The 26,612-nt window shown below is 41.7% G+C and overlaps 1 protein-coding gene across 8 annotated transcripts in view; it reads left to right on the top strand.

Moving 5' to 3' along the window:
- ANKRD44 (ankyrin repeat domain 44) overlaps window positions 1-26,612 on the top strand; it is a 286,713-nt gene that overhangs the window by 236,021 nt on the left and 24,080 nt on the right. For all 8 annotated transcript variants that reach the window (XM_044768524.2, XM_070508287.1, XM_044768520.2 and 5 more), the window contains 4 exons: window positions 13,935-14,006; window positions 20,226-20,427; window positions 24,385-24,472; window positions 25,514-25,631. In XM_044768524.2, coding sequence (XP_044624459.2) covers window positions 13,935-14,006; window positions 20,226-20,427; window positions 24,385-24,472; window positions 25,514-25,631 — 480 coding nt within the window. The remainder of the gene's footprint in view (window positions 1-13,934; window positions 14,007-20,225; window positions 20,428-24,384; window positions 24,473-25,513; window positions 25,632-26,612) is intronic.

The following is a 26,612-nucleotide window of genomic DNA, read 5'->3' as shown; positions in this document are numbered from 1 at the left end:
AAAACCAGGGCAGTCATTCGGATAGATAATTGGGAACCATCAGGAAACAACGTTGCAAGAGTATAGATTTCTGTTAAGCTGCTCTTCGGAGTAACATGGAGTTACACAACATTGTAAGGTTTTCTTTCATTGATAGGGATGAGGTAGTGGGGTCAGTCCACCAGTGATACAAAAACTTAATTTTAGTGACTAGTTTCGCCTGCCCTCTTAAACCCTTCCTTGAGGGTATCAGCAGGCTGTGAGACTGGGCACTGAGAATTGTGAGCACCTTCGTGATATACTTTATTACATTAAGTACCCCCGCCTCTTGCACCGTCTGTTCAAAGAGCTAATTAACAGCTAGAAAGAAAAGACAAACAACAGATGGGGAAGGAGGCATAGATACTCCCAAACTGGTGAGAGAACCTCTGAATACTATGAGTGAAATGGCCCTAGTTGCATCCCGGTGGCCCAAATTCACAAACTGTAGTGTGTTTTATATGACGGACACTGTTTGCTGAAGATGCTTCATTCTTGTTCTCAGCTGAACATGACTAACTTTTAGAATTGCTGTGTTTGTGAAACTAAAAGGGAGATAAAATGGTTTAGGACCTGACTTTACAACTAATTAAATTCCTGAGTTATCCGTGGGCTCTCAGGGGTTGTGATGGCAAATTATATTTTGTGTTGTGGCAGGTAGGAATCAGGGGGCACGTGCTCCCCAAGAGGCTAGTAGTTATTTACTTACATGCCTTGGAGGCTGGAAAGGATTTTGCTTTTGTTTTTGTTTGTTTGTTTGTCTTTGAGGAAGATTAGTCCTGAGCTAACATCTGTGCCCATCTTCCTCTACTTTATATGTGCAACATCTGCCACAGCATGGCTTGATAAGCAGTGTGTAGGTCCGCACCCAGGATGCGAACTGGCGAACCCCAGGCCACCAAAGCAGAGCGCGCAAACTTGACCACTATGCCACCGGGCCAGCCCCTTTGCCTTTATTTTTTGATAGTGGAGGGGGAAGGTGTGGAATGGGAGAATGAAATTGGAAGGAATAGGAATTAAGTCCTGCAGAGAGTGTCCTTTTCTCTCAAGAATTCTGGCTGCTCTGGAGGGAAAGGCTAGATATTTCCTGTTCACAAAAGACTAGGGACAAGAAAACAGGAGTCAGGCTAGGGCGGGTGGATGGCCTACCACCTCGTAGAAATTGAACCCAGGAGGCCTGGATTTACCAAAATGCTGGCCTGTGAGCTGGCTCCCAGTAACCTCTCCCATTAAGGAGAGGCATAGTTATCAGGGCTAGAGTGTGCAGCGAAGGTGGGTCCACAGTGGAAAGACCAATAGGAGGAACTATTTGTTAAACTGACTCAAAAAAAATCAGGCTTTGAAGTATCGTAGTTTCATTACATTAAAGAGAATAGAACTCTATGATTTTTGTATTTGTTTTATCTTTTATAAATCTAAAACCTCATTTCTCTTGTATTTTCATAATTCTGTACCAATAAGATAATTATGGCATAACAATCATCTTACATAAATGAAAACATGATTTAATGAAACGAGATTTTACGAGCTTTGAGAGAAACAATTCTTTGAGTTGTCTTATTTAGCTTAAATTAAATTAGTGTGTTCTTGCTTTCAGTAGTAAATGATCTATCCTTTATGGTGTATTTCATTTTCTTCTGTAGTGAGGTTTATTTCTGAAGAGCGGTGAGATGGAGGAGGAGAGAGGGGTGTGCTCCTTAGGCTGTAGGTGATCTGAGATTTAAGTCCTGTAGGCGTCTGGCTGGGGTCAGGGTCCCTGCAGTTCTGCTATGGAATCTAAATAGGGAAGGAGGCCAGACAGAACAGATGGTGCACTGTGAGTTCCCCCTGAAGTGTGCTGAGTGAATGTGGCCCTTGGAGGCAGACCTCCTCTCTTAGAGTGGGGGAGAGAAAAAGGGCAGTGTTGGTATCTGGCAACTCCTGTTGGTTCCTGGGAGAAAAATAAGCAAGTACAGGCCGGAGGGCTTCAGCTCACATGAAAGGTTCTTGGCTATTACCATGATCCTCTGGATAAAGTAGACCCTTGAAGAGGGGAGGGGAGCCCGGGATTCTTGAGTGTCAGAGCCTGGGAAGAGTTCATTGGAAATCCAGTGGGATTGGTTTTCTGATCTTGGGACAGGATAGTCTGTCTGCCTTAACTCTACACAAGTTCCTTTGGAAGGAGAGGAAGGTACCTTGGGAATTCTGTCAATGTTCCCTTGAAAAGAGTCAACTGTGGACGAACATTGAAGGGAGGAGACTCTTACAGGCATTTCCAAAGGCCTTTTGAGGGCTTGCGTTTGGATTGGAGCTGATGGGTAGTGTCAAAGTATAGTTATAAAAAAATTTAAAACAAGATTCTTATACATGTGTTAAAGTTTTTCTGATCTCTTTAGGTAATGATGGAACAGGTAAGATGCTAAAGCTTCTTCAAGGAGCATTTGAGGAGCAGGGCATTTATAGGCACTTTAATAACATAATGTTAGAATAAGATTGCTAGGTTAGATACAAAATTGGTTAATGTCCTAAAGGACAAAAACTATAACCTCTGGAGGTATCTTTTCTCCTACACAGAAATAATTTGTCTCTCTGCTGGAAACAAATCTACAAGTAAAGATGTAACTTCATAGAGACTGAGCCCTTAATTAACATTATACTGAAAAATCAGTGCTTGGGTGGGCCTGTTAAAACAATTCTTCGGTATGATTTTGAAAGGACATGGAATTATCCTGTTTGCCTTATTTATAAGATTTGGATCATTTTTCTTAACAGTAGGGAATCTGTTGAGTACCTCTTGATGTTTACCCCTCTTACTCTTTTTCCTAAACCCATGCACGATAACGGTTGATTAACACAGACCTTTTGCTTTCGTCTTCCTCTCCTCTGCCCCTTCACACACCCCACCGTCGCCACCACGCACACATGTAGTGCAGGGATCCAAAGAGAAAAAGAGAGTGAAAAAGAATCAAGTGACTCTTCCACTGGTAGAATACACCAATATGTTGAGCTCACTGCTGATATAGAAGGGTGAACTTGACCTTTGAGTTACTCTGCAAAATTCAGGAGGCAAGTAGGTGTGGTCTAGGCTAATTCCTTTACTGTGAATATCAAGGGACTAGCCAGTGTTTTGCTGTACAGAAATTTCCTTGCAACGATTATTGCCAGATCCAAGAAGACTTACAGTACTCATACTCACATCCCTAGCAGATATGGTAAGGGGATACAAGGCATACTTTGCTGGCATCAGCACCCAAGGTGTATGCTTCGTATCTGAGGTTGGTGCTTCTGGAATGTGCTGGTGGCGGCAGCCTGTTTGTGTTCTCTCAGAGATTTTCTCAGAGGCCCTTTTCAGCTCTCTCTCTTTTCTATCCGAGACATGAACATTCCTTCCCTCTTTTGGCTCACCACTCACACAAAAGAATGAAACCAAATTCAGATCTCAGAAACTATGGCACCAAAGAGAATAATTTCTTTATTAAGATGAATTTCCAATTCTGTTTAACTCAGATATAGTAATTTTATATTTTTATTCTGCTTGTGAAAAATCGAATTTAAGAATTCTGAGCATTAGTTAAACCATTTAAACCCAAAGCTGCTGTGGAACCTCCAAAATACTAAGGGAACACTGCTGATTTTCTCCGCCTTTGGGACGGCTTCTACAGTGATTCTCGGCCGCTCCTTCGCTTGGTTAAAATCCTTGTCCCTCAAGAATCAGATGTGGCTTCTTCCAGCCTTGGATCAGCCCTTGTGTTTTCCAGAACCAGGATGCCTTATCCCTAAAGATGATGACTTATTTCTTATAAGTTAATCTTAATACTCTTCCTTCTCTGGAACGCCTGTGGCAAGACGAGAAGAACCATACTGTTTTGTTATTTCAAAAACATATTATCTGACTTTTTCTGAACTGATTTAGGTATTTACATACTATCATACTTTACTAGTATCTACCTTCTTCATAGTACCAGTCCACCAATCTTTCAAAATTTAATTTGATATTAGTCTTCTTTACCTTCTTATGATGGAAGAACAAAGGGTCGCCTCATGATGAGTTATACCACCACCTGGCAATAGTAAACTGACATTGCAGTTTAGAAAGACACATTTATCCAAGGGCATTTTTCAGTTATAAGACCCTGGTCTGTGAAAGCTCAGGTTTGTCTGTTTATTTGTTTGTTTTGCTGGTTGGTTGGTTGGTTGGTTTTCTAAATGTAGCAAGGAACATGTTATTCAAATTGTTTTTATGAAGGGAAAATCCATCCAAAATATAAGATACCAGCAATGTTTTTGGTAGTTCTGCAAACAGGCCAGCAAATGTGTTATCACTCTGTAGTTGATTCCATTAATGCTCTCTCGTTCATTTATCAGATCTAAGTTAAACTCAGTGAACATTTATTGAATGCCTACTACATGGTATAGGGAATTTGCAGTTTAATGGACATGAAGGAATGTACTCAACCAATAATAATACTATCCAGACTGGTATTATTGCTTTAATAAAGATATAGTAGTCATGGTCATGAAAACATTGACTCCTTAAATTTTGACTGGATACAATGCAGAATATAGCTAAAGAGACCTTGGGAATCATCTGGCTTCAACATCTCACTTTTAAATAGAAATTGATCTTATTCTTTATTATATTTGTTATTTATTATATTTTATTTGTTATTTATTATGTTTATATTATTTATTATGTTTGTTGTAGAAAGCTTAGAATATGGAGAAAAATGGAAACAAGAAATCAAACACCCAAAATCCCACTACCCAAAACAATCATTATTAACCTTTTGGTATATTTCCTTCCAGTCTCTTTCTCACATATTTTATTTTTTACAATATGAGATAATATTAAATAATGCAATTTTGTACATTGATTTTTTTTCCCCATAAAACATTATGACAATCCTTTCTCAGTGCTATTAAAAACTCTTGGTAAACATTTTTTAATCTAAATAATGCTCAGTTATCGGATCACCCATGACTTAGCCATTCTTCTACTATTTAGATTCTTTACTCTGTTTCACTATTGAATGGCTTTGTGCTTAAAACTTTCTCAGGAGAGGGTCTCTGAAGTAGGTTTACGGGTCAAAGTATATAAACATTAAGGCTCTTACAAGATGGTTTTGAACACCATGCCTTTCACATCTTGCGTTTGGCTTTATCTTCACAGCAGGTTTCATTAGCCTTCCTTACACATACTACAGGGTCTTCTGCCTTTTAATTGGCAAGGAAATCACCAGGAACTGAATACATACTGGAGGGAGGAGATAAGCGGAGTAATCGAAATCAGCTCCCAGGAAGAAACGGAAGCTTAGTCTAGCTGGGCTTCTAGTAGCACCCTCCTTAATTTGTGTTATCTCCTTTTAAAGTTGCCTAGACCTTGACTTACACAAGTGTAGAAACTTAATGCTTCCTTACTTATGGAATTGGCGGGGGGGGGCATAAATTAGGTTAGATTCATATGTTTCTAGAAACCACTGAGTTTCTGGTAATTGTTAATAACAATTTCAAGCAACACAGCTTTTTCTAATAGCTGTGAAGGGGCGTGAGCAGAATCATGAGAAACAGATAGTCCCTGCTGTTGCTAATGTGCCATCATGAGGAAGCTAGTTTATTTTGGGCTAGGCCCAAAGGCCTGCGGTCCACTGGGGTCCACTGAGGTCCATTGTGGCCTGGAACATCGTATCAGTTCTGAGACTGCGAGACCTGCGTGATCCTCACTCTCTAACCTGGGCCCCTGGAATCCTCTGAATCAACAGTATTGAGCCAGGCTGGGTGGTCTGAAACCTCTGCAGGCCCAGCGCCCACTTCTGGACTCAGCCAGAGCCGGGTCGCAGCACAGTTGACTCAGGAGTGGCCATGACGTTGCCATTCTCAAGAACAGGCTAGTGGAATGTGAAACCATTTCTGACAGAGGTGCCAGCTTTCCAGGGGCCTTGGCCTGCTTCCGCCCCTTCACAGACTCGAAGACTCATAAATGTGCTCTCAGTCCTCACTGCTAAAAGATAAATAAATTCATTTTTAAGCCTTCCCTCAGAGCACCTCCTTTACTTGGTCCCTGCAGATATTTTCTGATGGGTTTTCTAGCTCCTCCTCTCCCTCCTAACTTGTGGAAACTAGCTGTGTAGTCAGAGTCTAACCAGAACCAAGAAGAGAGGGGGTTACCTCAGAGACCCACTGGCTGAACTTTTCTGTTTTTACAGCCTGAGCCATACTGGCTTTCTGCTTTCTTAAATAGCACATTTAAAGACTGGTTTACGTCAGCTCGAGGTCTCTTAGGATCCCTGAATTTTTTCCTGCCATGTTTTCAAATAGCCAGTCATAATCTATACTATTTATAAAGTTTGGGTTTCCAGCTCAAGTGTAATATTTATGAGTTTCCTCACAATTTTGGATGATAAGATTACTGTTTTGTTAACCCAGTGGCCAGTTGGCTTACCACTGAGTTCATATTTATTCTTGGTGTTGTTATCACAGATTCACTTTGTAGAGAAAGAGGCTTAAACTTAGCCTCCTTATTATTTTGTTTCTTTTAAATCCAAGACATTGCAATGCTCTTTGTGTGAGCCCCCCAGTGCTGTGGAAATGCACTCCAGGTTCAGAAAATGTCCTATGAATTGCTGTAATCTCAAATACAGTAATTTTCTCAGGCCCAGAAAAATTATAGAGCATCTCAGTCACCCCCAAGTTGAACAAGAGTGTTCATGTTTCGCAAATAAGATGGTTGAAAAGTCTGCTTGCTCCCTCCTATTTTCTTTCTCTGTGTTCCTACTGCCGACACCCATTGTCAATGGGGGTTGGAAGTAGCTTTAATCCCAAACCTTCTATTTTTTTCACCCAAAGAGAGTCTTGGCAAATACGATGTGGTAGGAGGAGACCGTGGGGGAAGAAGTGGGGTCATGCAGTGCTAGACTCTATATACAACTTCATAAATGATTGATCAACTGAGGAAAGAAGCAATTCTGGGATTTTGGCAATGACAAGAAATAATATTGAATAGTCCAGATAAAGGTTTTGTATAAAGCAGCCATTTCAATAGCTTGTTTAGGCAGACGACCAAGTCAATCCTTGGAATGAGTGCCAATTTTTTATTGTGCCAGTAGAAGCCTATGGCAGCATACTGGCTGTGGACATTGGATTTATGAGTGTAATTCAATGTGAAAACTAGCATGTGAATGCATGGATGGTGTAAATGTTGATGATAAGCATGAGGATATACTAATTGGAAGCAGTCTTAAAAGAGAGGAGGTTATAACTGGTTTGCTTTACATTATACATATCAAACTGTATCCTTTGATTTATAAGTTTTTACAAGCTTTATGTGCAGAACTCATTGCTTTCATCATGCCGCTTCTTTGGCATGTATTCTTAGCTATAACTGTGTTTCAAAAGAGCCATTCCATTTCTGATTTTTACAAGGTAGATTGAGGTTGATCTCTGTAGAGCCATGTTATTTTCCAGTAATATTGCAGACCACAGGCTGAATCATGAGTTTGTACAACGAGTCATGGTATACGCTCTCGGTGTCTCTCTGGCCCCCATTCCCCCCCACCCCGAGACATTTATGCAGAATTGCCTATCTGAGCGGTGCTGCATATCTGCCTCATCCCTTGGACTTGATATGTTTAGGACCAAGTTTTAAATTGGAAAGGAAAGTTAAGTCTAAATGTAAGTGCCGGTTTTGAATGACTTGCAAATTGCTTTGCCCCCCACTTTTTCACATTGTCTTCTTAACTAACAAAGAAGCATCACTACAGGGTGAGGAATACTTAGAGGAGTAGAATCCAGTTAACGTCTCCTGTGAGTGCTGTGGAGGGAAGATGAGTGCTTCCCCCTCCTTAGGAAACGAGGAGCAAATTCTCAAAGGTTAAAGGAAGCCATTGAAGTTAGAGACATAAAAAGACCCACATACTTTTAAAAAAACAAAAACAAAAAACAACTCTCCGTGTTTCCTACCCTCATCTCTACTGCTTTTTGTGAAATATCAGGGAAAAGTTTCAGCTTATCAGTCGATTGAAAGGCATTGCTGCGTGGGGTAAATAACATGGGTTTTGAGTTAGACCTGGATTCAATTCCCTGATCTGTCCTTTATGGGCTGTGTGAACCCGAGCAAGTCACTTAATGGTTTACTGGAGGACTGATCAAGGTGATCCATGTAAGGCCTTATGTACAGTGCTTGGCTCATAGTAAGTGCTTAATAACTTTGGCTGTCAGTGAGAATCTTCATCGTCATCATTTATCACTACCACCACCTCATTACCTATCATGGCAATCATTGCCACCGCCGCCACCACCATCATCTCCCTCTCCTGGCTTTCCTCCTACCTCTCTGTCCACACCTCAGCCCCCTGTGCAGACTCTCTTCCTCTTCCAAACCCTTAAATGCTGGGGTTCCTGAGGCTTATGTCCTATGCCATTTTCCCTTTTCTCATCACACACTCTCCCTGGGCAGCCTTATCCACAGTGGGGGCTTCGTGTAGCAGACATTGCTGATGATTCGCAAAGCCATTACTCTAGCCCAGATCTCTCTCCTAAGCTTCAAACATTATATTCATCTGTCCGCTGGTCATCTCCCCTTGTATGTCCCAGCAGCACTTCAACCCAAAACTCAACACATCTTTCCCTCCCCTGATCTTGCTTCTTTTCTTTGTTTCTTATCTTAAAGAAGTCATCACCATTCACCCTGTTACCAAAACTAGAACACTGGGTGTCATCTCCGACTCTACCCTTTTCCCTTCCTCCACTGTTCAACCAATGAATTGTGTCCGTTACACCTTAGATTTCATGTGGATAGAGACCATAGTAGAGCTGCAATCTCCCTGCCTAGCACAGGGCTCAATAAATAATTATTGAATGAATGAAGTAATAAAGATGTGAATGAAATTCTTGAATACACCCACTTCCTTCCATCTCCATTGCCTCTTCTCCAGTTCAGGCCACCATCAGTCCTTACCAACTTAATAATTCACAATTTTGAAATCCTATAGTTGAAATATGCTCATTGATCTCCCTCACTGATATCTTCTAGGGTTGCAATCCCCACCCTCAGCACCACTGTGGTTCATTTTCCATACCGGAACCAGAGTGATTTTTATAAAACCCAAGAATTTGATCATGATCATGCCTCGTCCCTGGTTAAAGCACTTCAGTGACTGAATAATTATCCTCATTTGATGGTCCTGGTGTACATCTGTTGTCCCAGCACAATTGTCACCCTCAAAAATGTCCTAATTGGACATTTCCAGCCTCATTGCTCCTCATTCCTTCCTCACCCCTACATGCTGCTCTAATATTATTGAACTTAAAGTTTCTCAAATTTATTGTACTCACTGCTCTCACACGCTCTTCCTTCTACCTGGAAATTCCCTTCTCTCTTTTTCTGGCCAACCCCTACCATCCAGGTCTCAGGCTAGACCTTCTGTTACAGAGGAGTCTTCTCTGACCCCAAGTTGATGAAAGGTAGGTTTTTGTGTTCCCACAGCATCTTGCACGTCTCCATCCCAGCTCTTACCTCACTGTTTTCATTGCCTGTTAACTTCTGTGGGTTCCCCACTAGCCTGTAAGCTCTCTCAGGTCAGTGACTGCCTCTGCTTGCTGCACAGTTGAGTACTGGTGCTAACCCAGGGTCCTGCGCAGAGATGACACTCAGCAAATGTTTGGACAATGATTGAAGTAAAACATTTCATGATATTAGAATGATCGAAGTACATGTGTGGAAAAATCTTACTACACAATAAATCTTCTGGCAACATTCCCAGTTTGTGGCTATAAACAATATATTGTCTTCTTGCCTCTGTCCATCGTGTTTGTGATCATGGTGGAAATGATTCTCTGTTCCTTTGATGAAAAGTTCATTCTAGGACAGGGTTTGGAGTTGGTACACACTGTCAATTCCAGGAAGTCTTGCAGGTGATAATGTTGCAAAACAAAGCAAAGAACAGATGTTTTCTAGCCTTTTCAAGCACTTTAGGCTCCTTTTATTTCAGCTATGTAAGGCAGATTGGTTTTAAAGTTATTTGCTTTGAAGTTAAAATTAAATTTACTGTCATCATTCTAGCACATCCTAGTTTGTTTAAGTTCTAAGTTCTATTCTCACACTAACAAAAACAAACATAAAATGTCTCATACATCCAATATAATTATTTATATTGCATTATTTGCAAACTTGAAGTTGTGTGGTATTAGATAGTAAATTTTACTTTGTTATTTCGTCTGCCAACGAATCTGAATATTATAGTATTTTGTTCCACGTGCATTGACTAGAAAGGAATTCTGGACCTTTCTAGGGGTCTGTCGACACCATTCTATTAAGTGAAAAGGAAGGTTGATAGCTTTTTTCCAAAGAGAAATAGCTTAGTGTTTTTGTAATTACACAAACAATATACATTCACTGCAAAAAAAAAATCAGGAAAGATAAAGAAGAAAATAAAAATTATCTATAATCCCACTTTTAGGTTACTGTGTTAAACATTTTAGGGTATGTATTTCTAGGCTTTTTTTCTGCATATATTGTCATGTCAATACAGATTTTTTTTTTTTGCAATGAAAATGGTATCATTACACACATATGGCTTTAAAATGTATTTTCCACTTGACAAGTTTGGGACCTTCAGGGAGAAAAATGGACAAAGTAGATTTTTAGGGAGTTTTGCTTTCTGGGGTATTGAGTAGCGTAATTTCCCCTTCGCCACCCCCATTAAGAAAACTTCTATCATAATCTGTATTACTCTGAATCAGAGTTCATTTGAGGGAAGCAGAAACCATGCTAGCCATTTTAAGGAGAAAAAGATTTGATTTTTAAAAATAGACAGTTACAAGATTGTTGGAGGTCTCGAAGAGGGGACTGGATCTGGACCTCCAGAAATAAGGCTGAACTGATGAGCCGGACTGCCAGGGCAGCTGCCCCTTCCCCCATCATGAAGACAGAGAATCAGAAAGCACCTCCAAATGGCTGCTCCGTAGACACCTCACCCTGGTTAACATGCAGGGACAGACTTGTCACTGCCACTATTGTTGGCCCTAGAATCATGCAGCATCTGCTTGACCCACAGTGCCAAAAAATGGACGTCTTGCTTCCCTACCTCACTAAGCTAGTAGGCTATACGCAGGAAACTAAAAGACAGACAAACAAAGTCTCCACTACTGTTCTCGCTATCGGAAATCACAGAGATCTCCTCAGCCTCACTTCTGTCTTCAAAATTTCAAGTTAGTGCATCTACTTAGCAGAACCTAAATCACATCTGGAATCCTAGCTCAAGGGAGTATAGGAAATGCAATTTTTAGCTGTCCAGCCTCTGCAGTATAGGGTAGCCCAAACCCATCAGTCAGGAGGCTGGAGTAGACATTGAATGCCGCCATATTCACCACACATCAAGGCTTTGGGTATTGGATTTTCATTCCTTTTCGATACATCACTGTACAAGGAAGAACTTAAAGGATCACTTCTCTGAAGGGGTGATATATACCACTACAATTTATTTAACCCATCCCAATAGCTAGTTATTTACTCTTTTTCTATTTTATAGGCAGTGTATTGATTAGTGCTCTTATCAGAGTCACTAGGAGCCTCCATGTTGCTAAACCCAGTGGTCAATTGTCAGGCCTCATTTTACTTGACCTATCAGGGCATTTGATATGGCTACCTGTTCTTTCATTGAAACTCTTTCTTCACTTGTTTTCCAAAACCTCATGCTCTCCTTAATTTCCTTCTAGCTCACCTGCTCAGTCTAACTTTCCTTGCTGGTTCCTCCTCATCGCTCCAACTCTCAATGTTGGGTGCCCCAGGATTCAGTCCTGGGAAACAGTTTCCTCTCTGTTTACTTTACTTCCTTGCTCATCTCATTTAACCTTTTGGCTTTAAATACCCTGAACTCCACACCCATGTAACCAACAGCTGCCTGGTTAACATGCACTTTTGGATGCTTTATAAACATCTAAAACTTAACATTTCCAAAACTGAACTTCTGCTCTTCCCCACTACGTATAATCCACTCACAGTCTTCTCCATTTCAAGTCATGGAACATCCATCCTTCCATTTGCTTAGGACAAAAACCTGGGAATCATTCTTTGTTTCTCTCTCTCTCTTACATTGATGTTCAATCCATCAGCAAATTCTGTTGATTCTACCTCCAAAAATATCCACAATCCAACTACTTCTCTCCATCCCCACTGCTCCCTGCTGGTCCACACCACTGTACTTTCTCTCTTAGACTAAAGCCCCAGCTCCTCAATGGTCTCTGTGCCCTCCCTAGAGTCCTGAAAGTTAAAACATGTCACCCCTCTTCTCAAAACACTCCAGTGAAATTCCACCTCACTCAAGATAAAAGTAAAATCCTTACAACAACCCACAAGACTCTGTATGATACCACCACCCGTACTGCCACTATCTCTCTGATTTCCTTTCCTGTCATTCTTGTCCTTACTCACTTTGCTCCAGTCTCCTTCATATTCTTAAGCACACCTATTCCTAAGGGACTTGGCAATTGCTGTCCCCTCTGCTTGGCATGCTTTTCCCCCGGATATACACAAAGCTCTCTCATTGCCCTCAAGACTTTGCTCAGCCATCACCTACTCAGTAAGACCTGCCCTGATCACCTTATTTAAAATTGCAAACTGCCCTCCCCTCCAGCCGTCCAAACCCTCCTTCTCTGTTTCATTTTTCTCTGTAACACCTACCACTTTCTAATTAACTATAAAACTTCTTTCTTTTATTGTCTGCCCCACCCTTCCATGGGAAAATGTGTTTTTTAATATATTGTTTATTATTGAATTCTCAGTGCATGGAACAGTGTCTGGGCACATTGGTTATCATTCATCAAATATTCATTGAATGAATAAATCTCTTTATGTGTATGTTGTTATGCACTTGGCTAATTATTTATTGGGAATTAATTCCTAGGGTCAAAGCTAGGCACAGATCACTCAGAAAGGTTTTAACAATTTGTTCTTTCACCAGGAGTCCATGAGAATGTCTTTTTCCTCATAGCGTCCCAGCATCCCGTCCTGATCACACTGTCCTGTCTGTCCTTGAACTCACCATGTTCGTCCCCACTTGCATTTTCACTGACTGCTCCCTTCTCCCAGACTCTCCTGTCATACCTTTACTGGTTTAATCCTTCTTCTTATTCACATCTCCCTTTCACTGTCACTTCCTTGGAGAGGCCTTCCCTGACCATCAGCTAAAGTAACTTCCCAGTCACTCCATATCACATCACCCCATTTTATTTTCATCTTAGCATGTGTCACTCCCAGGTATTTTCTTATGTGGATGCGTATCAGTGTGTCTATGCTTTCTCTCTCTAGAATGTAAGCTCTGTGAGAACGGGAGCTTGATGTGTCTTTTTCAACACTATCTCCAGTAAATGTGTGTTTCCTAATGGAATAAACCCTGGGTACTGTAATTTTTTTCATTATTACCATCTGCCAGGTAAAAAGTAGATTTAACATGAATTATTTTTCTGGATTGGTGGGGCTGAGCATTTTTTCAAGTATGAAAGCCTTTTTTTTTTATTGTTTCATAATAGTTTACAACATTGTGAAATTTCAGTTTTACATTATTACTTGTCTGTCACCACGTAAGTGCTCCCCTTCACCCCCTGTGCCCACCCCCAGCCCCCTTCCCCCGGTACCCACTGAACTGTTCTCTTTGTGTGTTTGTTTCTCTTCCACACATGAGTGAAATCATATGGTGTTTGTCTTTCTCTGGCGGTGAAAGCATTTTTTAAATAGCAAATGCTGAGATGATCTAGAAGTTGAAATATTCAGTTAACGTATTTGTTTTAGATATGCTCTATCAGATTTCTTATATTGCTGATAAGTTTCATAATTTCTTAAGTTTCTGAAGCATCCTTTCTCATTTATGCCAACATTAGTATCCATCAAGTAGGATTCCTTTTGCAAATTGCCCTTACATGCTGTTTTCTTTTCGTCTCCACAGCTTTTGGAGAGAACCAACAGTGGTTTTGAAGACTCAGATTCCGGTGCTACCAAGAGTCCGCTCCACTTAGCTGTAAGTGAGATGCTGTGGGCAGCTTTGCCTGTTACAAAAAGAACCTAAATGTTTCTAAAACCTGGCTGCTCTTGACATGTAAGCATAGGAATGTAGTCAGAAGTAATAAAGAAAATAGTACATGGGTAAATGTGCATTCTGCAGAGAGCAAGGCAGCCTTGACTTCTAATCCCAGCTTCACCCGCTGGTGACCTCACACACGTTACCGACCCTGTCTGAGCCTTGGTTTCCCCATCTGTAAAATGACGGCAAAGGAAAAGAGATGATTTGCATAAAGCCCTTACCACGGTGTTCTTAATACATGATTGGTACAAATTTAAACAATCTTTAAAATTACTATTATCTAGTAGTTAAATCAATAAACTGAGGAAATTCAAAGAAAACATTTCAGTTTAAGAGATTTATTATAGACAACAATACACAAATATTCAACCTACAGATAATCCAGCACCACATTAAAAACTTGTGAGAGATTTAAGCACAAACTCGTGAAAGCAAGATGAGCACATGCATATTTGCAACTCTGCTCTTTCTGCCTGGGCTTGAAATCTGGCTCCCACAGGAGGGTTCAGGCTCGGAGTCTCGTCCTGGAGGGAAGGGAAGAGGAGGTGTTCCGTCACCAGTAAAGCTTCCTCTCCATGTCCCAGTAATTGAAGGGAAATGCAACAGTTCGGCGGCGATCCTCAAACCCTCCATGGGGCGGGGGGACCAAGCTGGGAAGCTCACCCCCAGTCTGTGTCAGATCGTGTTCTGCTAACAGTTGGCAGTCAGGAGCCGTTCTCTAAGAACCTCTCTCAGATTGGCAGCCACAGCCAGCAACAGCCAGCTCACCTGCCCAGCTGGCTGCTGCCTTGTGAGCCTCAGTCCACAGCCACAAAGATGGTATTTGGATGCACCCAGAGGCTGGACGCTGGGAAGCGTGGGAAGGGGCTGGGTCTCTATGTGTAACTGTTAGGACATTCCACTTAATACGATGCACACGTAAGCACTTCGTCAATGTCATTCTGCCGAAATACTGAGATGGAGATTTTGGAGAGCAGGTAGGAGCATTTTATTAATGGGCATGCATAAGCGTTCAGGCAAGGTGAGAGGGGACGAGGCCATCCCCCAAGGATGTGGAGCCCTCCCTCCATTGCCTGTCTCCTCACATACTCATCAGCACATTTGCTGACACTCCATTCACACATCCTCTGCCACACACACCAGCGTATCTACTACACACCCACTGTCACACACTCTCACACACACACACTCACATACATACATTTTGAGTCCAGTGAAATCAGGCTAAAATGTGCATTAATTTTTGTTCCCGGAGATGAACTTAGAGGGCAAAGTGGATGGATGGTGGGATATTCATATATATAAACCTTCATACCAGTTGGCTCTTAGTACAGGTTGCTCCCTGGAATCTCTGCCCAGCCATCTGCCATGTCTGGGGTCGTTACCCCAAAGCTGAGGGTTCACAAACAGCGCGAGCTGTCCCAGCGAGGCCTAGGTGGAAGGTTATCTCAGAATCCTCCTGACCTCTGAAAGTTGCGTTGATTGCATTGCCAAGTCTACTGCTAATCTGAGAGGAGACTTGCTTAGCTTCCAAAAATTCTATCATCTCTCATTCTTTTTTTTTCAAAAATTATTGTTGAGTGCTTACTGTATGCTAGGTGCCCTGGGTGGTCTGATATTGGAAAGGGTTGGGCTTTGACAGTTCTGCGGCTGGCGGGGACCTAACAAGTACACACAAAGAGGAAGTCCCAGCCACCAATCTTCTCATTAGCAACTCACCTGGACATGCTTTTCCCACCTGTAAATTAAAAGGAGTCAGTTAATTAAGAATCCCCAAACCCTTTCCAATTTGATAATTTATTTGTTTGTTGTGTGATCTTGACCAAGCACCTAACCTCTTGTGTCTCAGTTCCCCCACCCATAATATGGGAGAACAGCAGTACCTCCATCCTAGGGCCCTAGCGAGTGATGTGAGCTAATGCACGTAAAGTTGTTAGAACAGTTCCTGGTACGTGTGTGCGATCAGCTGGCTTCATAATCACTATTATTCACATTAATATTGTTCTTTCATTCAACATAGACTGACTGTGTATGTACTAAGCACTGTTCCAGGAGCTGGAGATGTTGCAGTAAACAAAATCCAGCTTCTGTCCCTGTAGAGTTTCCAGTCTAGGAGAGACAATAGGCAAGTCAATATATAGCGTGACCGACGGTAATAGTGCTGCAAGTGCTAGAGACAGATCAGTGGGGTAGAGGATTGAGATGGTGGATGGGACGTATTTCACAGAGCAGAGAATCTTACATTTGAACCAAAACCTTAAGAGCTGGCCATGTTGATATCTGATCGGAGAGCATTCTGGGTGGAAGGGCAAATTCCCTGGAGTAGGAGCATCCTTGGCATGTTCCCAGAACCACAAGGAGGTCCCGTGGCTGGAGCAGCGTGGTGAGGGGAGAATGGTGGGGATGAGGTCGTGGAGGGTGCAGGAGTCGGGGGAGGGCCTCGTACTCCATTGTAAGAGCTTTGACTTTTACTCTGAGCAAAACAGGAAACCGGTTGGAGGGTTTTGAGGAGACAGATGATATGATACGACGTTTGTTTTGAAAGGATCACTTTAGCTTCTGTGTTGAGTTTAAACTGTAAGAAGCAAAGAGCATAAGCAAGATACCCAGGCAAGCAATGAGGATGGTGACTTTGATGGGGTAATAGCAGTGGGTTAATTCTAAAACTACTTTATTCTTGCCCTCTGAATGCTGACACTTTAAAAAATATTATTTGCTTCAAAACCCCACAAGTATGCCTGTTAGCCTCTCCAGGGGCCTCTTCAGCAATTAACTTGATGAAAACCCAAGGCACATGATTTCTTCCTGGAAGCATTCTAGCAATGAAATAGAACCAGATGCCCCCAAACCTTGACTGCCACTGGAAACCTGACCTGCTTTGAGTTACTCTTTCCTGGCTGAAGGATTCAAGTCTCCAGGGTTATCAGCCCCAGTGAATTTCATAAGCATTTCATCGACTTGAAAAAATTAAATCAAGAAACAAGGGTATGCAAATGAAAGGCTCCAGCTGTCAGGATTTCCAGATGGACCTATTGTTTCATGGATTCTGTTGAGATCCCGAATTCTGTCTCCTCGTTGCCCCCAGCTCCTATCCAAAAAGTTCAAAGTAATTAATTATTTTAAAGAATTATTTGTTACCTAATGAGGTTTTTTTGTAAAGATATTTCATAAAACAAATTTAAAATGTTTGATTGCTACCTCTGGTGAAGGCTTAAATTAGGTTGTCTATTGGAAGCCAAAATATTACATGCTTTTTGAACCAGCATATTTGGTTTTATGTGTGATTACTTCCTCCTTTAGTTATTTCAGAAATTATTTGTGGAATTACCCACTAAAGACCTGGTTTAGGATGGGCGTAGAAGGAGAAACAGGACAGTTTTCATCGTGTGCTACTGACATGAGAACAATCTCCTTTCCTGACTTGAGTCTCTTTCAGAGAGTTTAAAGCTTTATCATATACTTTTTCGTGTACTCCAAGAACCATATTAACTGCCTAAAGACAGAATCATGCATCTAGCCACAAAATAGAATTCCACATTATACAGTAGTTTGTTTCTAGGGTTAAGCTCTGAAGGTGAATGTAAATGACAATTCTTGTATTATTATTGTTCCCCTCAAATTGCCCTTGAAGTTTAGTATACATAGTCTTATGTCTTCCAATTCTGTATAGTTACGCTTATGCATACCAAGATTTGAGAGCTGCGGGCCAGACTACAGGAAGAGACAAGGGGATTCTATAGGTAAATCTGGCCTTTCAATCATTCTATCTTTAAGAGAATTTTCAAGTGCCTGGTGTGGAAGAAAGTAAGGACTGGAATTCTGAAGCTTTACTAATTTCCAGCAGGGTTCACTCCATTTCATTTTAATATTCAGCCTCTTTAACTTTAACACATGCTAACGAGTTTACTTTTTGTTGTGAGGATTAAAGGAGAAAGTGCAGGGATCTTTTACAGGCTAAGTCCTTACCCTGGTGCCCTGCGAGGTGACCCTGTGGCTCTCAACAGTGCTCGCTCCTTCACACTGGCCTCCCTCCTGCACACGTTTCACTGTCCCCTGTGTCTCCTCTTGATTAAATCTAAATATGTCAGCCTTCGTACTTTGTAGATATGCATGCAGCTTATAAGTTGCCAATTCTGTTTTCCTAGACCCTGGGAGAGCTGGCTAACATCTCTGCCTTTCCGTGTCCTCATTGGTAAAATGGGAATAACGGTAGAATCCAAACCATGGATTGTTGTGACAATTAAATGAGGTGCTACATGTCAGTGCTGCCTGACATACAGCAAGCGCTCAATTAAAGTTAGCTACTGCTTCAGAATTTAGGGTAGACTCAACGCTTGCAATCCTCTGCCGGTACGGTTTGTATAGCAAGTACAAATCAGAGAAGTAGACATACAAGAATTTATTTTCCTGTCTCAAGAAAGGCAATGTGGGGGCTGGCCCGGTGGCATGGTGGTTAAGTTCACACCCTCTGCTTTGGCCGCCTGGGATTCTCCAGTTTGGATCCTGGGTGCAGATCTACGTACCATTCATCAAGAGTAATGATGTGCTGTGGTGGCGTCCCACATACAAAATAGAGGAAGATTGGCACAGATGTTAGCTCAGTGACAATCTTCCTCAAGCAAAAAGAGGAAAGTTGGCAACAGATGCTAGCTCAGGGCCAATCTTCATCACCAAAAAAAAAAAAAGAAAAGAAAAGGAAGGTGATGTGTGTAATAAAAGAGCAATAGTCTAGAAGTTAGCCAAGAAGAATACCTCCTTGCCTCATAGTTCTGTCAAATCACTTTATCTCCATATTAAGTCTTCTAGAGAAGGGGTTTAGGTTTCTGATTTGATATTTGTTATTCTCCACGAATATCACATCAATCTATACTCCCACCAACAGAGTGTAAGATGGCTTTTTTCACCATGTCTTAACTAATCCTGGACATGACCAAACTTAATCACTGCCAATCTGATAGCTGAAAATCCTACCTTAAAAATGTACATATTTTTCCATAGGTTGATTGGCCTTTTATATTTCTTTTTCTGTGAGCTGCCTTTTCAGGCCCTTCCCACATTCTCCTAGTTTTTAAAAATGGTTTGTAAGAGCTCTTTGTGTTTTAAGGAAATTAGTCGTTTGTCTATGCTAAGCCTTGTTTCAAATAAATTGTGCCTTGAGTAGTCACTGCAGTAGAAGCACACGGTGCAGGAGACATGAGGGTACAGACTTGCCACCATCCCCTTCTCCCCCTCCCAGCCCCCATATCCTTATCCCTTGTCTCGTTTTTATTTTTATGTCCTTTGCCTTGTGTGTGTGTATACATTTTTTTATCTTATAGACTTAATAAAAATTATCTTTCTGGCTTTTAGTTTTGTTTTTTGGTAGTATGAAGACTCTTATCCTTAACATAGCATAGGAACTCAAAGTAAGTCTGAACTTGGCACTGGTGCATGGAATATATTTCCATAATTGTTTCTATGTTTTCATTATAATCAATGGAAGAAACAAAGGAGACAGGAGGAAGCATCCACGATGCTCAAGATATTACGCAAAGCCTGTGCAATTTTATCTCTTTTCATCTTCCCTGGGAGGCAGCTTTTGTTGCTCTCATTTTATAGATGAGGAAACAAACTCTGAGTGAAATTAAGAAACTCGCCAAGTCACGTGCTTAGAAATTAGTACAGTGCTGGACTGTAACAGAGGGTCCGTATGCCTCTGTTGAATTACAAAGTCCACAATGTTTTTAACAGTTTCTTCCTCCAGGTTTAAGAGAAAAGTCTCCTGAAAAAATATTCTGATTATGTCAATATGTTTAGAACTGAACTGACAGATATAAGAATATATTAATTCATACAGCTCCTAGTCTGTATTAGATTATTTGATCAATAGATATAAATATAAGAATACATTGATACATTTAGTGCCTTATGTATTACTTTTAATTAGTGGAGCGAATTATTTGACAAAAGAGAAAGAACATGAAGAAATTTATATGTAACTATGAGGTTTATGCTTTATAATGTTTCAGTCTAACTCTCTGGTTTGCCTGTGTTTCAATAATTATCCCAAGCATCTTTCTGACGTGTTCTTTGGAGTGGTCTCCATCTGTGACCTTGGAAACTTAGCCCCTCATGTGGATTGTTGTGGAATTTGAGTCATTGATTTCTTTTTTGCAGGCCTACAATGGGCACCATCAGGCCTTGGAGGTCCTTCTGCAGTCGCTGGTAGACCTGGACATCAGGGACGAGAAAGGCCGCACTGCTCTGGATCTGGCTGCCTTTAAGGGACACACAGAATGTGTGGAAGCACTTATCAATCAGGGCGCATCCATCTTTGTGAAGGACAATGTAACCAAAAGAACCCCACTTCATGCCTCAGGTAGGTCTTGTTAAGAGTCTGGTTACCCTACTTTTGTGGCCTACTTATAAGTTTGTGTAAAAGGATGTCAGCGTCTTCTTCTCCTAGTTTTTAAAATATGCTTTCTTTCTTTATCAGATATACTCACACTCTTCCAAAATGCTTTTGGCCTACTATCCACTTGGAGACGATTGATGTTCTCTGGCCACACAGGCTCTGGCCTTCTTTAAAGACTTTGTTTTTTCAGATCAGTTTTAGGCTCACAGCAAAATTGAGAGGCAGGTACAAAGATTTCCCATATACTCCCTACTCCTACACATATATAGCCTCCCCCTTTATCAACATCCCTCACCAGAATGGTACATTTATTGCAATCAATGAACCTACATTGACACATCATATTCACCCAAAGTCCATGGTTTACACTGGGGTTCACTCTTGGTGTTGTACACACTCTATGAATTTGGACAAATGTATAATGACACGTATCCATCATTATAGTATCACACAGAGTATTTTCACTGCCCTAAAATTCCTCCACGCTCCATCTGGCCTTCTTCTTAGCTCAGAAGAGAGGGCAGAACATTTGACCAAAGGCTGTAACAAAATTCCTGAAAAAAAGGCCAAGGTGTAATGTGATCTTCAGATAAGTCACATAGAACAAAATCATACAGCATTTTAAAGCATAAAGTTATTGATATTTCAGGGCTATTTCATAAAAGGAGTCATCAGATAGCAATCTAATCAGTATCTCATTCTGCCAGCCTAAATGCTGCTTGTTAGCTTTTGCTTAGCTTGATTCTTGATGCATCAGGTGTAAAAATAGAGACTCTTAAAAAGTGCATGTATGTATCAAAATGTAAGTAATTGCCTTTTCTGGGATTTTTCTTCAATGCACATGAAATAAAACTGTGTCAAGGCACTTCCAGACATATGCACAGACATAAAGGTAATGCGGAAGAGTCCTTAGCTCTGCTAAGGCATAAATACCTTTGGGATCAGGAAATTCAAGGACCAGCCTTTGATCAGGATGGTAGATAAAGTCTTATAAGGAGAAATAACTGTCTTACACGGTGAAATGATGGGTGTATTGAGGAAGGAAAGGTGTGAAGACAGTTTTGAAAAGACTTTATAATTCTTGTTACTTGGGAAAATTTTCTCAGAATGTTAGACCTTGTGGAAGTATTTCCATCCACATCCCTGAATTTCCAAACCACTGAAGAAAAACAATATAGAAATCAAAAAAACATGGTGTTGTCTAATTATCTGGAAATGATTGTTCCTGGAAAAAACTTGAGCCGTGAGGTCAGCAATGGTTGGTATGGTTAAATTACAAATTCTTATTTCCCATCACGTTTAATCTTTTTGCTCCCTAGGCATTCTTGGTATTATTATAAAGTTCAAATTTAGTTCTCTTTTTAAAGGTTAGTTGCCTATTATTAGGGCAAGCATCCTGCTTTAGTTATCATGTACTTCCTGACAATTACAAAGGGCCTTTTTGATTGTGGAAAATCGCCCTTGTAAACAGATAAACAATGAAAAATAATCATTGTCGCTCCTTTACTGTGATATAGGTTATGGGTCAATGGAGCCCCCTAGTGGTCAAGATGACTCACTCCTTTTGGATTTCCCTCCTGTCATTCATGAAAGAGGCACAGCAAGCTGTGGTTTGACTGTTCTCCACAAAATGTCTTCTGTACAGAAGCTGTAGCCTGTGCTTTGAGGATCTGCTTATCCAGAACCTTTTCCAACTCACTCGAGAGGCCAATTTTTTTGTTTCAGATCCTGTGAGGAGCAGGAGCCAGGGTGGATCCTAGAGGTTTTGGCGCAGATAGTTGCAATGACAGTTGTGGTCGTTGAACAGCATGAAAAATGGCTGTCTGTCACTCATAGCCAGGGAGAGGCTGAGCTGAGTCTGAGACAAAGCTGGACTTGGCAGGGCGCAGCTAAAGGAGATGTTCACATCTTTTTGCTAGAAGGCAATTGGAAAAAATGTAGCGTGTTAGAAGCCAATGAGAATTCTAGTTTGGCTATACTTTTACCATAAGGGGGAATTATATCTACCTGAGGGCTATTAGCTAAGTTCAAAAAGCTACTGTACAAGCCTGCCCCCTACCCCCCCTAAAAAAAATGCTACTGTAGAAATTGATTTGCTCTCCGGCATACTGGGTGAGTGAGATGAACTTAGACGATTTCCCCCCCTTTTTCTGTCTAGCCAAAAATCAAACGTCCTTGGAACTATTATGATTATGAGTACTTAAAGAATATCACATTAATATAGAAAGAGGAATCAATCAAAATACGTTGTATCTGCACTTTCATCAACCCATCACTGTGGTATTTAGCTGCCACTCCTCTGCAGTCGTTTCCTTTTAAGCATGCATTAAACGCCTTGCATATTCTACCAGTAGTGACAGATTTAATGTGACTTTCAAAACAAAACAATAGCAACAACAATACACTGTCTGTATTCCAGTCCACAAAATTTCCTCCTGAGATACATAAACGGAATGTTGCTGACACTGGGCTGAACGCAATGGTCTACCGTGTGGGCATTCTCCCTGTAGTTAATCTGAGTGGTGTCTATGAATGTGAGCTAATTCTAACATGTATTGTCCCTGAAAAATGTGTCGTTGTTCAATTAGCATTCTCTCACGACCGGCACGAAATAAAACGGACTGTAAAACGCAGCTCTTAGAAGCGCTTTATCAACCTAACAGAGCTGCCTCTATTCCCTTCTCTCTCCACATCCACAGTGAGGTAAATGCAACGCATTTGATGGTGTTCTCATTGTTCAGAGAGGAGAGAAGGTCACGTTTGGAATTTTAAACATATTTGTTCTTATCCAGCTCCCTGAGCGGAAAGCCATGTCTTTTGTAAGACTGTGGGTTCCATTCAACAAGCTGAAGGAAAGTACCTCACCCCGGGGCATTCTCATTCTAGGTTTGCTTCCCAGCCCCGGTGGCACCGCAACCTGAAAGAAGCACCTTGCCTGGTGCGCACATGGCGTGCGCACGTGGTCCACCCCAGTAGTTCACGGCCAGCCCAGCTCTGGGGCCGCATTTCCTGCCCCTGGCTACCCCCCAGTGGTCCGCTGCGGGAGCCAGGGCAGGGTGAGGCCTGGGAAGGGGCGAGGAGGGGCCGAGTCAGAGCTCGGCAGGGGAGGGGAGGGGAGGGGAGGGGAGGGGCTGGGGCGAAGGAGATGGAAGAGTGGGAGGCCACCGGAGCGCCGCCCGCCGCAGGCCGGAGACGCTGGAGGGCAGAGAAAGCCCGGGCTGTGGTTTGAGGAACTCTGAGACTGAGTCCTCCTCCAGCCACAGGGGCCATCTGGGAGTCTCCTGAGAGTGCCAGTCAGTCGATGAGCAGGAGCCCGCGGCTCAGTACCCCTTTCCGGCTTGGGGTTTTGCTTTAAATCACCGCTAATCAGTCAGAACTATTGCTGAAATGTCTCCCTCAGAATGTAAAACGACCAGGAAAAGGAGACAAAACTTGTTTTCTCTTCCTTCCCTCCACCCCCCTCCTCCCATCCCATTCCTGCTCCTCTTTTGCTCCTCCTCTCCCGTCTCCTCCCCCTTCTTCCTTTTTAACAAGGGCTGGAGGCAGGCTGGACCAGGATAGTTGTATGGAATGGGGACTCTCTTCGAGGAACAGAAAGGGTAACTGGCAAGTGGGGAGAGATTCTCAGTCCCATCCAAGGAGATAAGAAAAGATGTCACATTCAAGAAAAAAATCCTCAATACAGGAACCAGGAAAAAGTTAGGTGAGGACCAAAGTGCCCTGAGAGGAAGAAGGCGTCAGGTGGATTGGTGGCATAAACATTGGAGAGAGCTGTGCCCAACAGCTGGTGTGAATTGGAAACCTGGGGACGTCCGTCACCAACAACTGAAACCACTGATTTGAACTCCAAGTAAATCTCACTTTGGAGGGGTGTGTGCATGGTTGGTCTGTTAAAAGAATGTCCATTATTTTCCTTTTCAGTAATTAATGGTCACACACTGTGTTTGCGGCTGTTACTAGAAATTGCAGACAACCCGGAAGTGGTTGACGTGAAAGATGCCAAAGGACAGTAAGTGTCTCACGCTTGGCCTGGGGTTGATGTTTCAATCACAACAGGTAACTCGTTAGTGTCTTAAACAGGGAGGAGGGCTGACTGCTGAATTCTAGGTTGGGGGTTTGTATTTGGGTGAAATTCGTGCATGAGGGCTCTGGAATAATGAGGTTGCTTTGTGCTGGAGTATATGTCCAAGAAAAGTATGTGGGCCATGTGCGTGTATATCTTGGTGAAAAAGAGTCAGCTTTTTATGTCTGTGGCCATGTGTCCTAGCCTTTTTTTGTTTAATATTCCTTCCTTTGTTCCTTCTTTCTATCCATTTTTACCCTCTTCTAAAGCTGCTGCATTACCGTTTTTTTCAAATAATAATGGCAATAGGACAGACCTCAAAAAGTTCTCTCTATCATAAAAATCCTTCATATTTTTATCCTTCCTGAATCTGTTTTTCCGAAGTATTTTCCATCTGTTAGCCCATTTCCCCACCCAGTCATCTCTTACAAATAGGAAATGCAGAGCAGAAAAGCACTCATGACTCATCCCAGGTAGATGAGTGAGTGTTGAAGTCAGACTACAACTCCCCCTCCTGGGTCGCACCCTCTGTTCGTTCCTCTTGACTTTTGGACTTTTCTTAAGGCAATGAAGCTTTGCTCAAATGAAATCTCGAGCGGAAGTCCAACATAGAAAACTACGGAACTAGAACTATTCTGATAGAAGCATCAGAATAAATACACTCACTTCTATATACACAGACTCGCTACTCAATTGATAGTTAGTAAATGCTACATAGCTTTGAGAATGATGGGATTAACGTGACCATTCTGAGAAAGAACCTTCTCCTGCCCCACCTGTATTGATCATTCCACTGACACCTTTCCATGTGGCCGTTAGAGACCAGAACACACAGCTTGTTCCATGCGGCGTATAGCAAGCTGGGGACACTCAGAAAATATTAAGTAATTGTTAAGAGGGGAGAGAGAGAGAGGTGTCCTCCCACTGGAAGTGATGAGTATGTTTTTTAATCTTCTTTTTAAAAGCCTAATTTCTTTCTTTCCCTAGAACCCCACTGATGCTTGCAGTAGCATATGGACACATTGACGCTGTCTCATTGTTACTTGAAAAGGAAGCAAATGTAGATGCTGTTGACATCATGGGATGCACAGCTCTACACAGAGGGGTACGTGCATCTTCTCAGCTTTAATCAGGCAGTTTTGTATTGAGCTTGTCTCTTTTTTTCCCCATATGAATTTTTAGTAAAAAGATTTGTTTCCTAAGGTAACCAATTAACCTCAGTTAGTGAAAAAGAAATTACAAAATCTTTTGCAAAGGTGAAATAATGGCAGGTAAACTTAGGTCCTGCTCTTGCAATTTCATGTTAGATTGTAATCATAGATATATGAACTCCTACTTTTGGTGGAATTGGTTCTGCTTTCTGATTACAATATACATGCACATCATAGAAAATTTGCAAAATATTTTTTAAAAGCACAGAGAAGAAAGTCACAATCACCACTAATCCTACCTCCTGGAGATAACTACTTTTTGGTATATGTATCACCAACCTTTTTTTCTCTGTATATAGATTTGTTTTAAATTTTATTTTGTTTTTGTTTTTGAGGAAGATTAGCCCTGAGCTAACTACTGCCAGTCCTCCTCTTTTTTGCTGAGGAAGCCTGGCCCTGAGCTAACATCCATGCCCATCTTCCTCCACTTTATATGTGGGACGCCTACCACAGCATGGCGTGCCAAGCAGTGCCTTGTCCACACCCGGGATCTGAGCCGGCGAACCCCAGGCTGCTGAGAAGCAGAACGTACAAATTTAACCACTGTGTCACCGGGCCGGCCCCTGTTGTAAATTTTAAAAAGAGAGAATACGGAAGACACTATTTGGAACCTGCTTCTGTTTCTCTTAATGTGTCAAGGACTTTTTCCATGTCACTAAATATTTTTCTGCCCCATCATTTTTCAGTGCGCCATTACTGTGTGCAGGTGTCATCATTTATTCCAATGATTATGTAGTTTTGAGTGACCATGCTATTTCTCATTGCTCTTTATTGCAAATGTTGGCCCATGTATTTCCTGCTGAAGTATGTATTCTGTGGGCAATTCTTTTACACATCTGCTGAACTGTTTTTTAAAGCATGTCAAATAAACTAAA

The sequence above is a fragment of the Equus asinus genome, chromosome 4 (genome assembly GCF_041296235.1).
Source record: "Equus asinus isolate D_3611 breed Donkey chromosome 4, EquAss-T2T_v2, whole genome shotgun sequence".
NCBI classification, from domain to species: Eukaryota; Metazoa; Chordata; class Mammalia; order Perissodactyla; family Equidae; genus Equus; species Equus asinus.
This window is presented reverse-complemented; position numbering and strand designations above follow the sequence as displayed.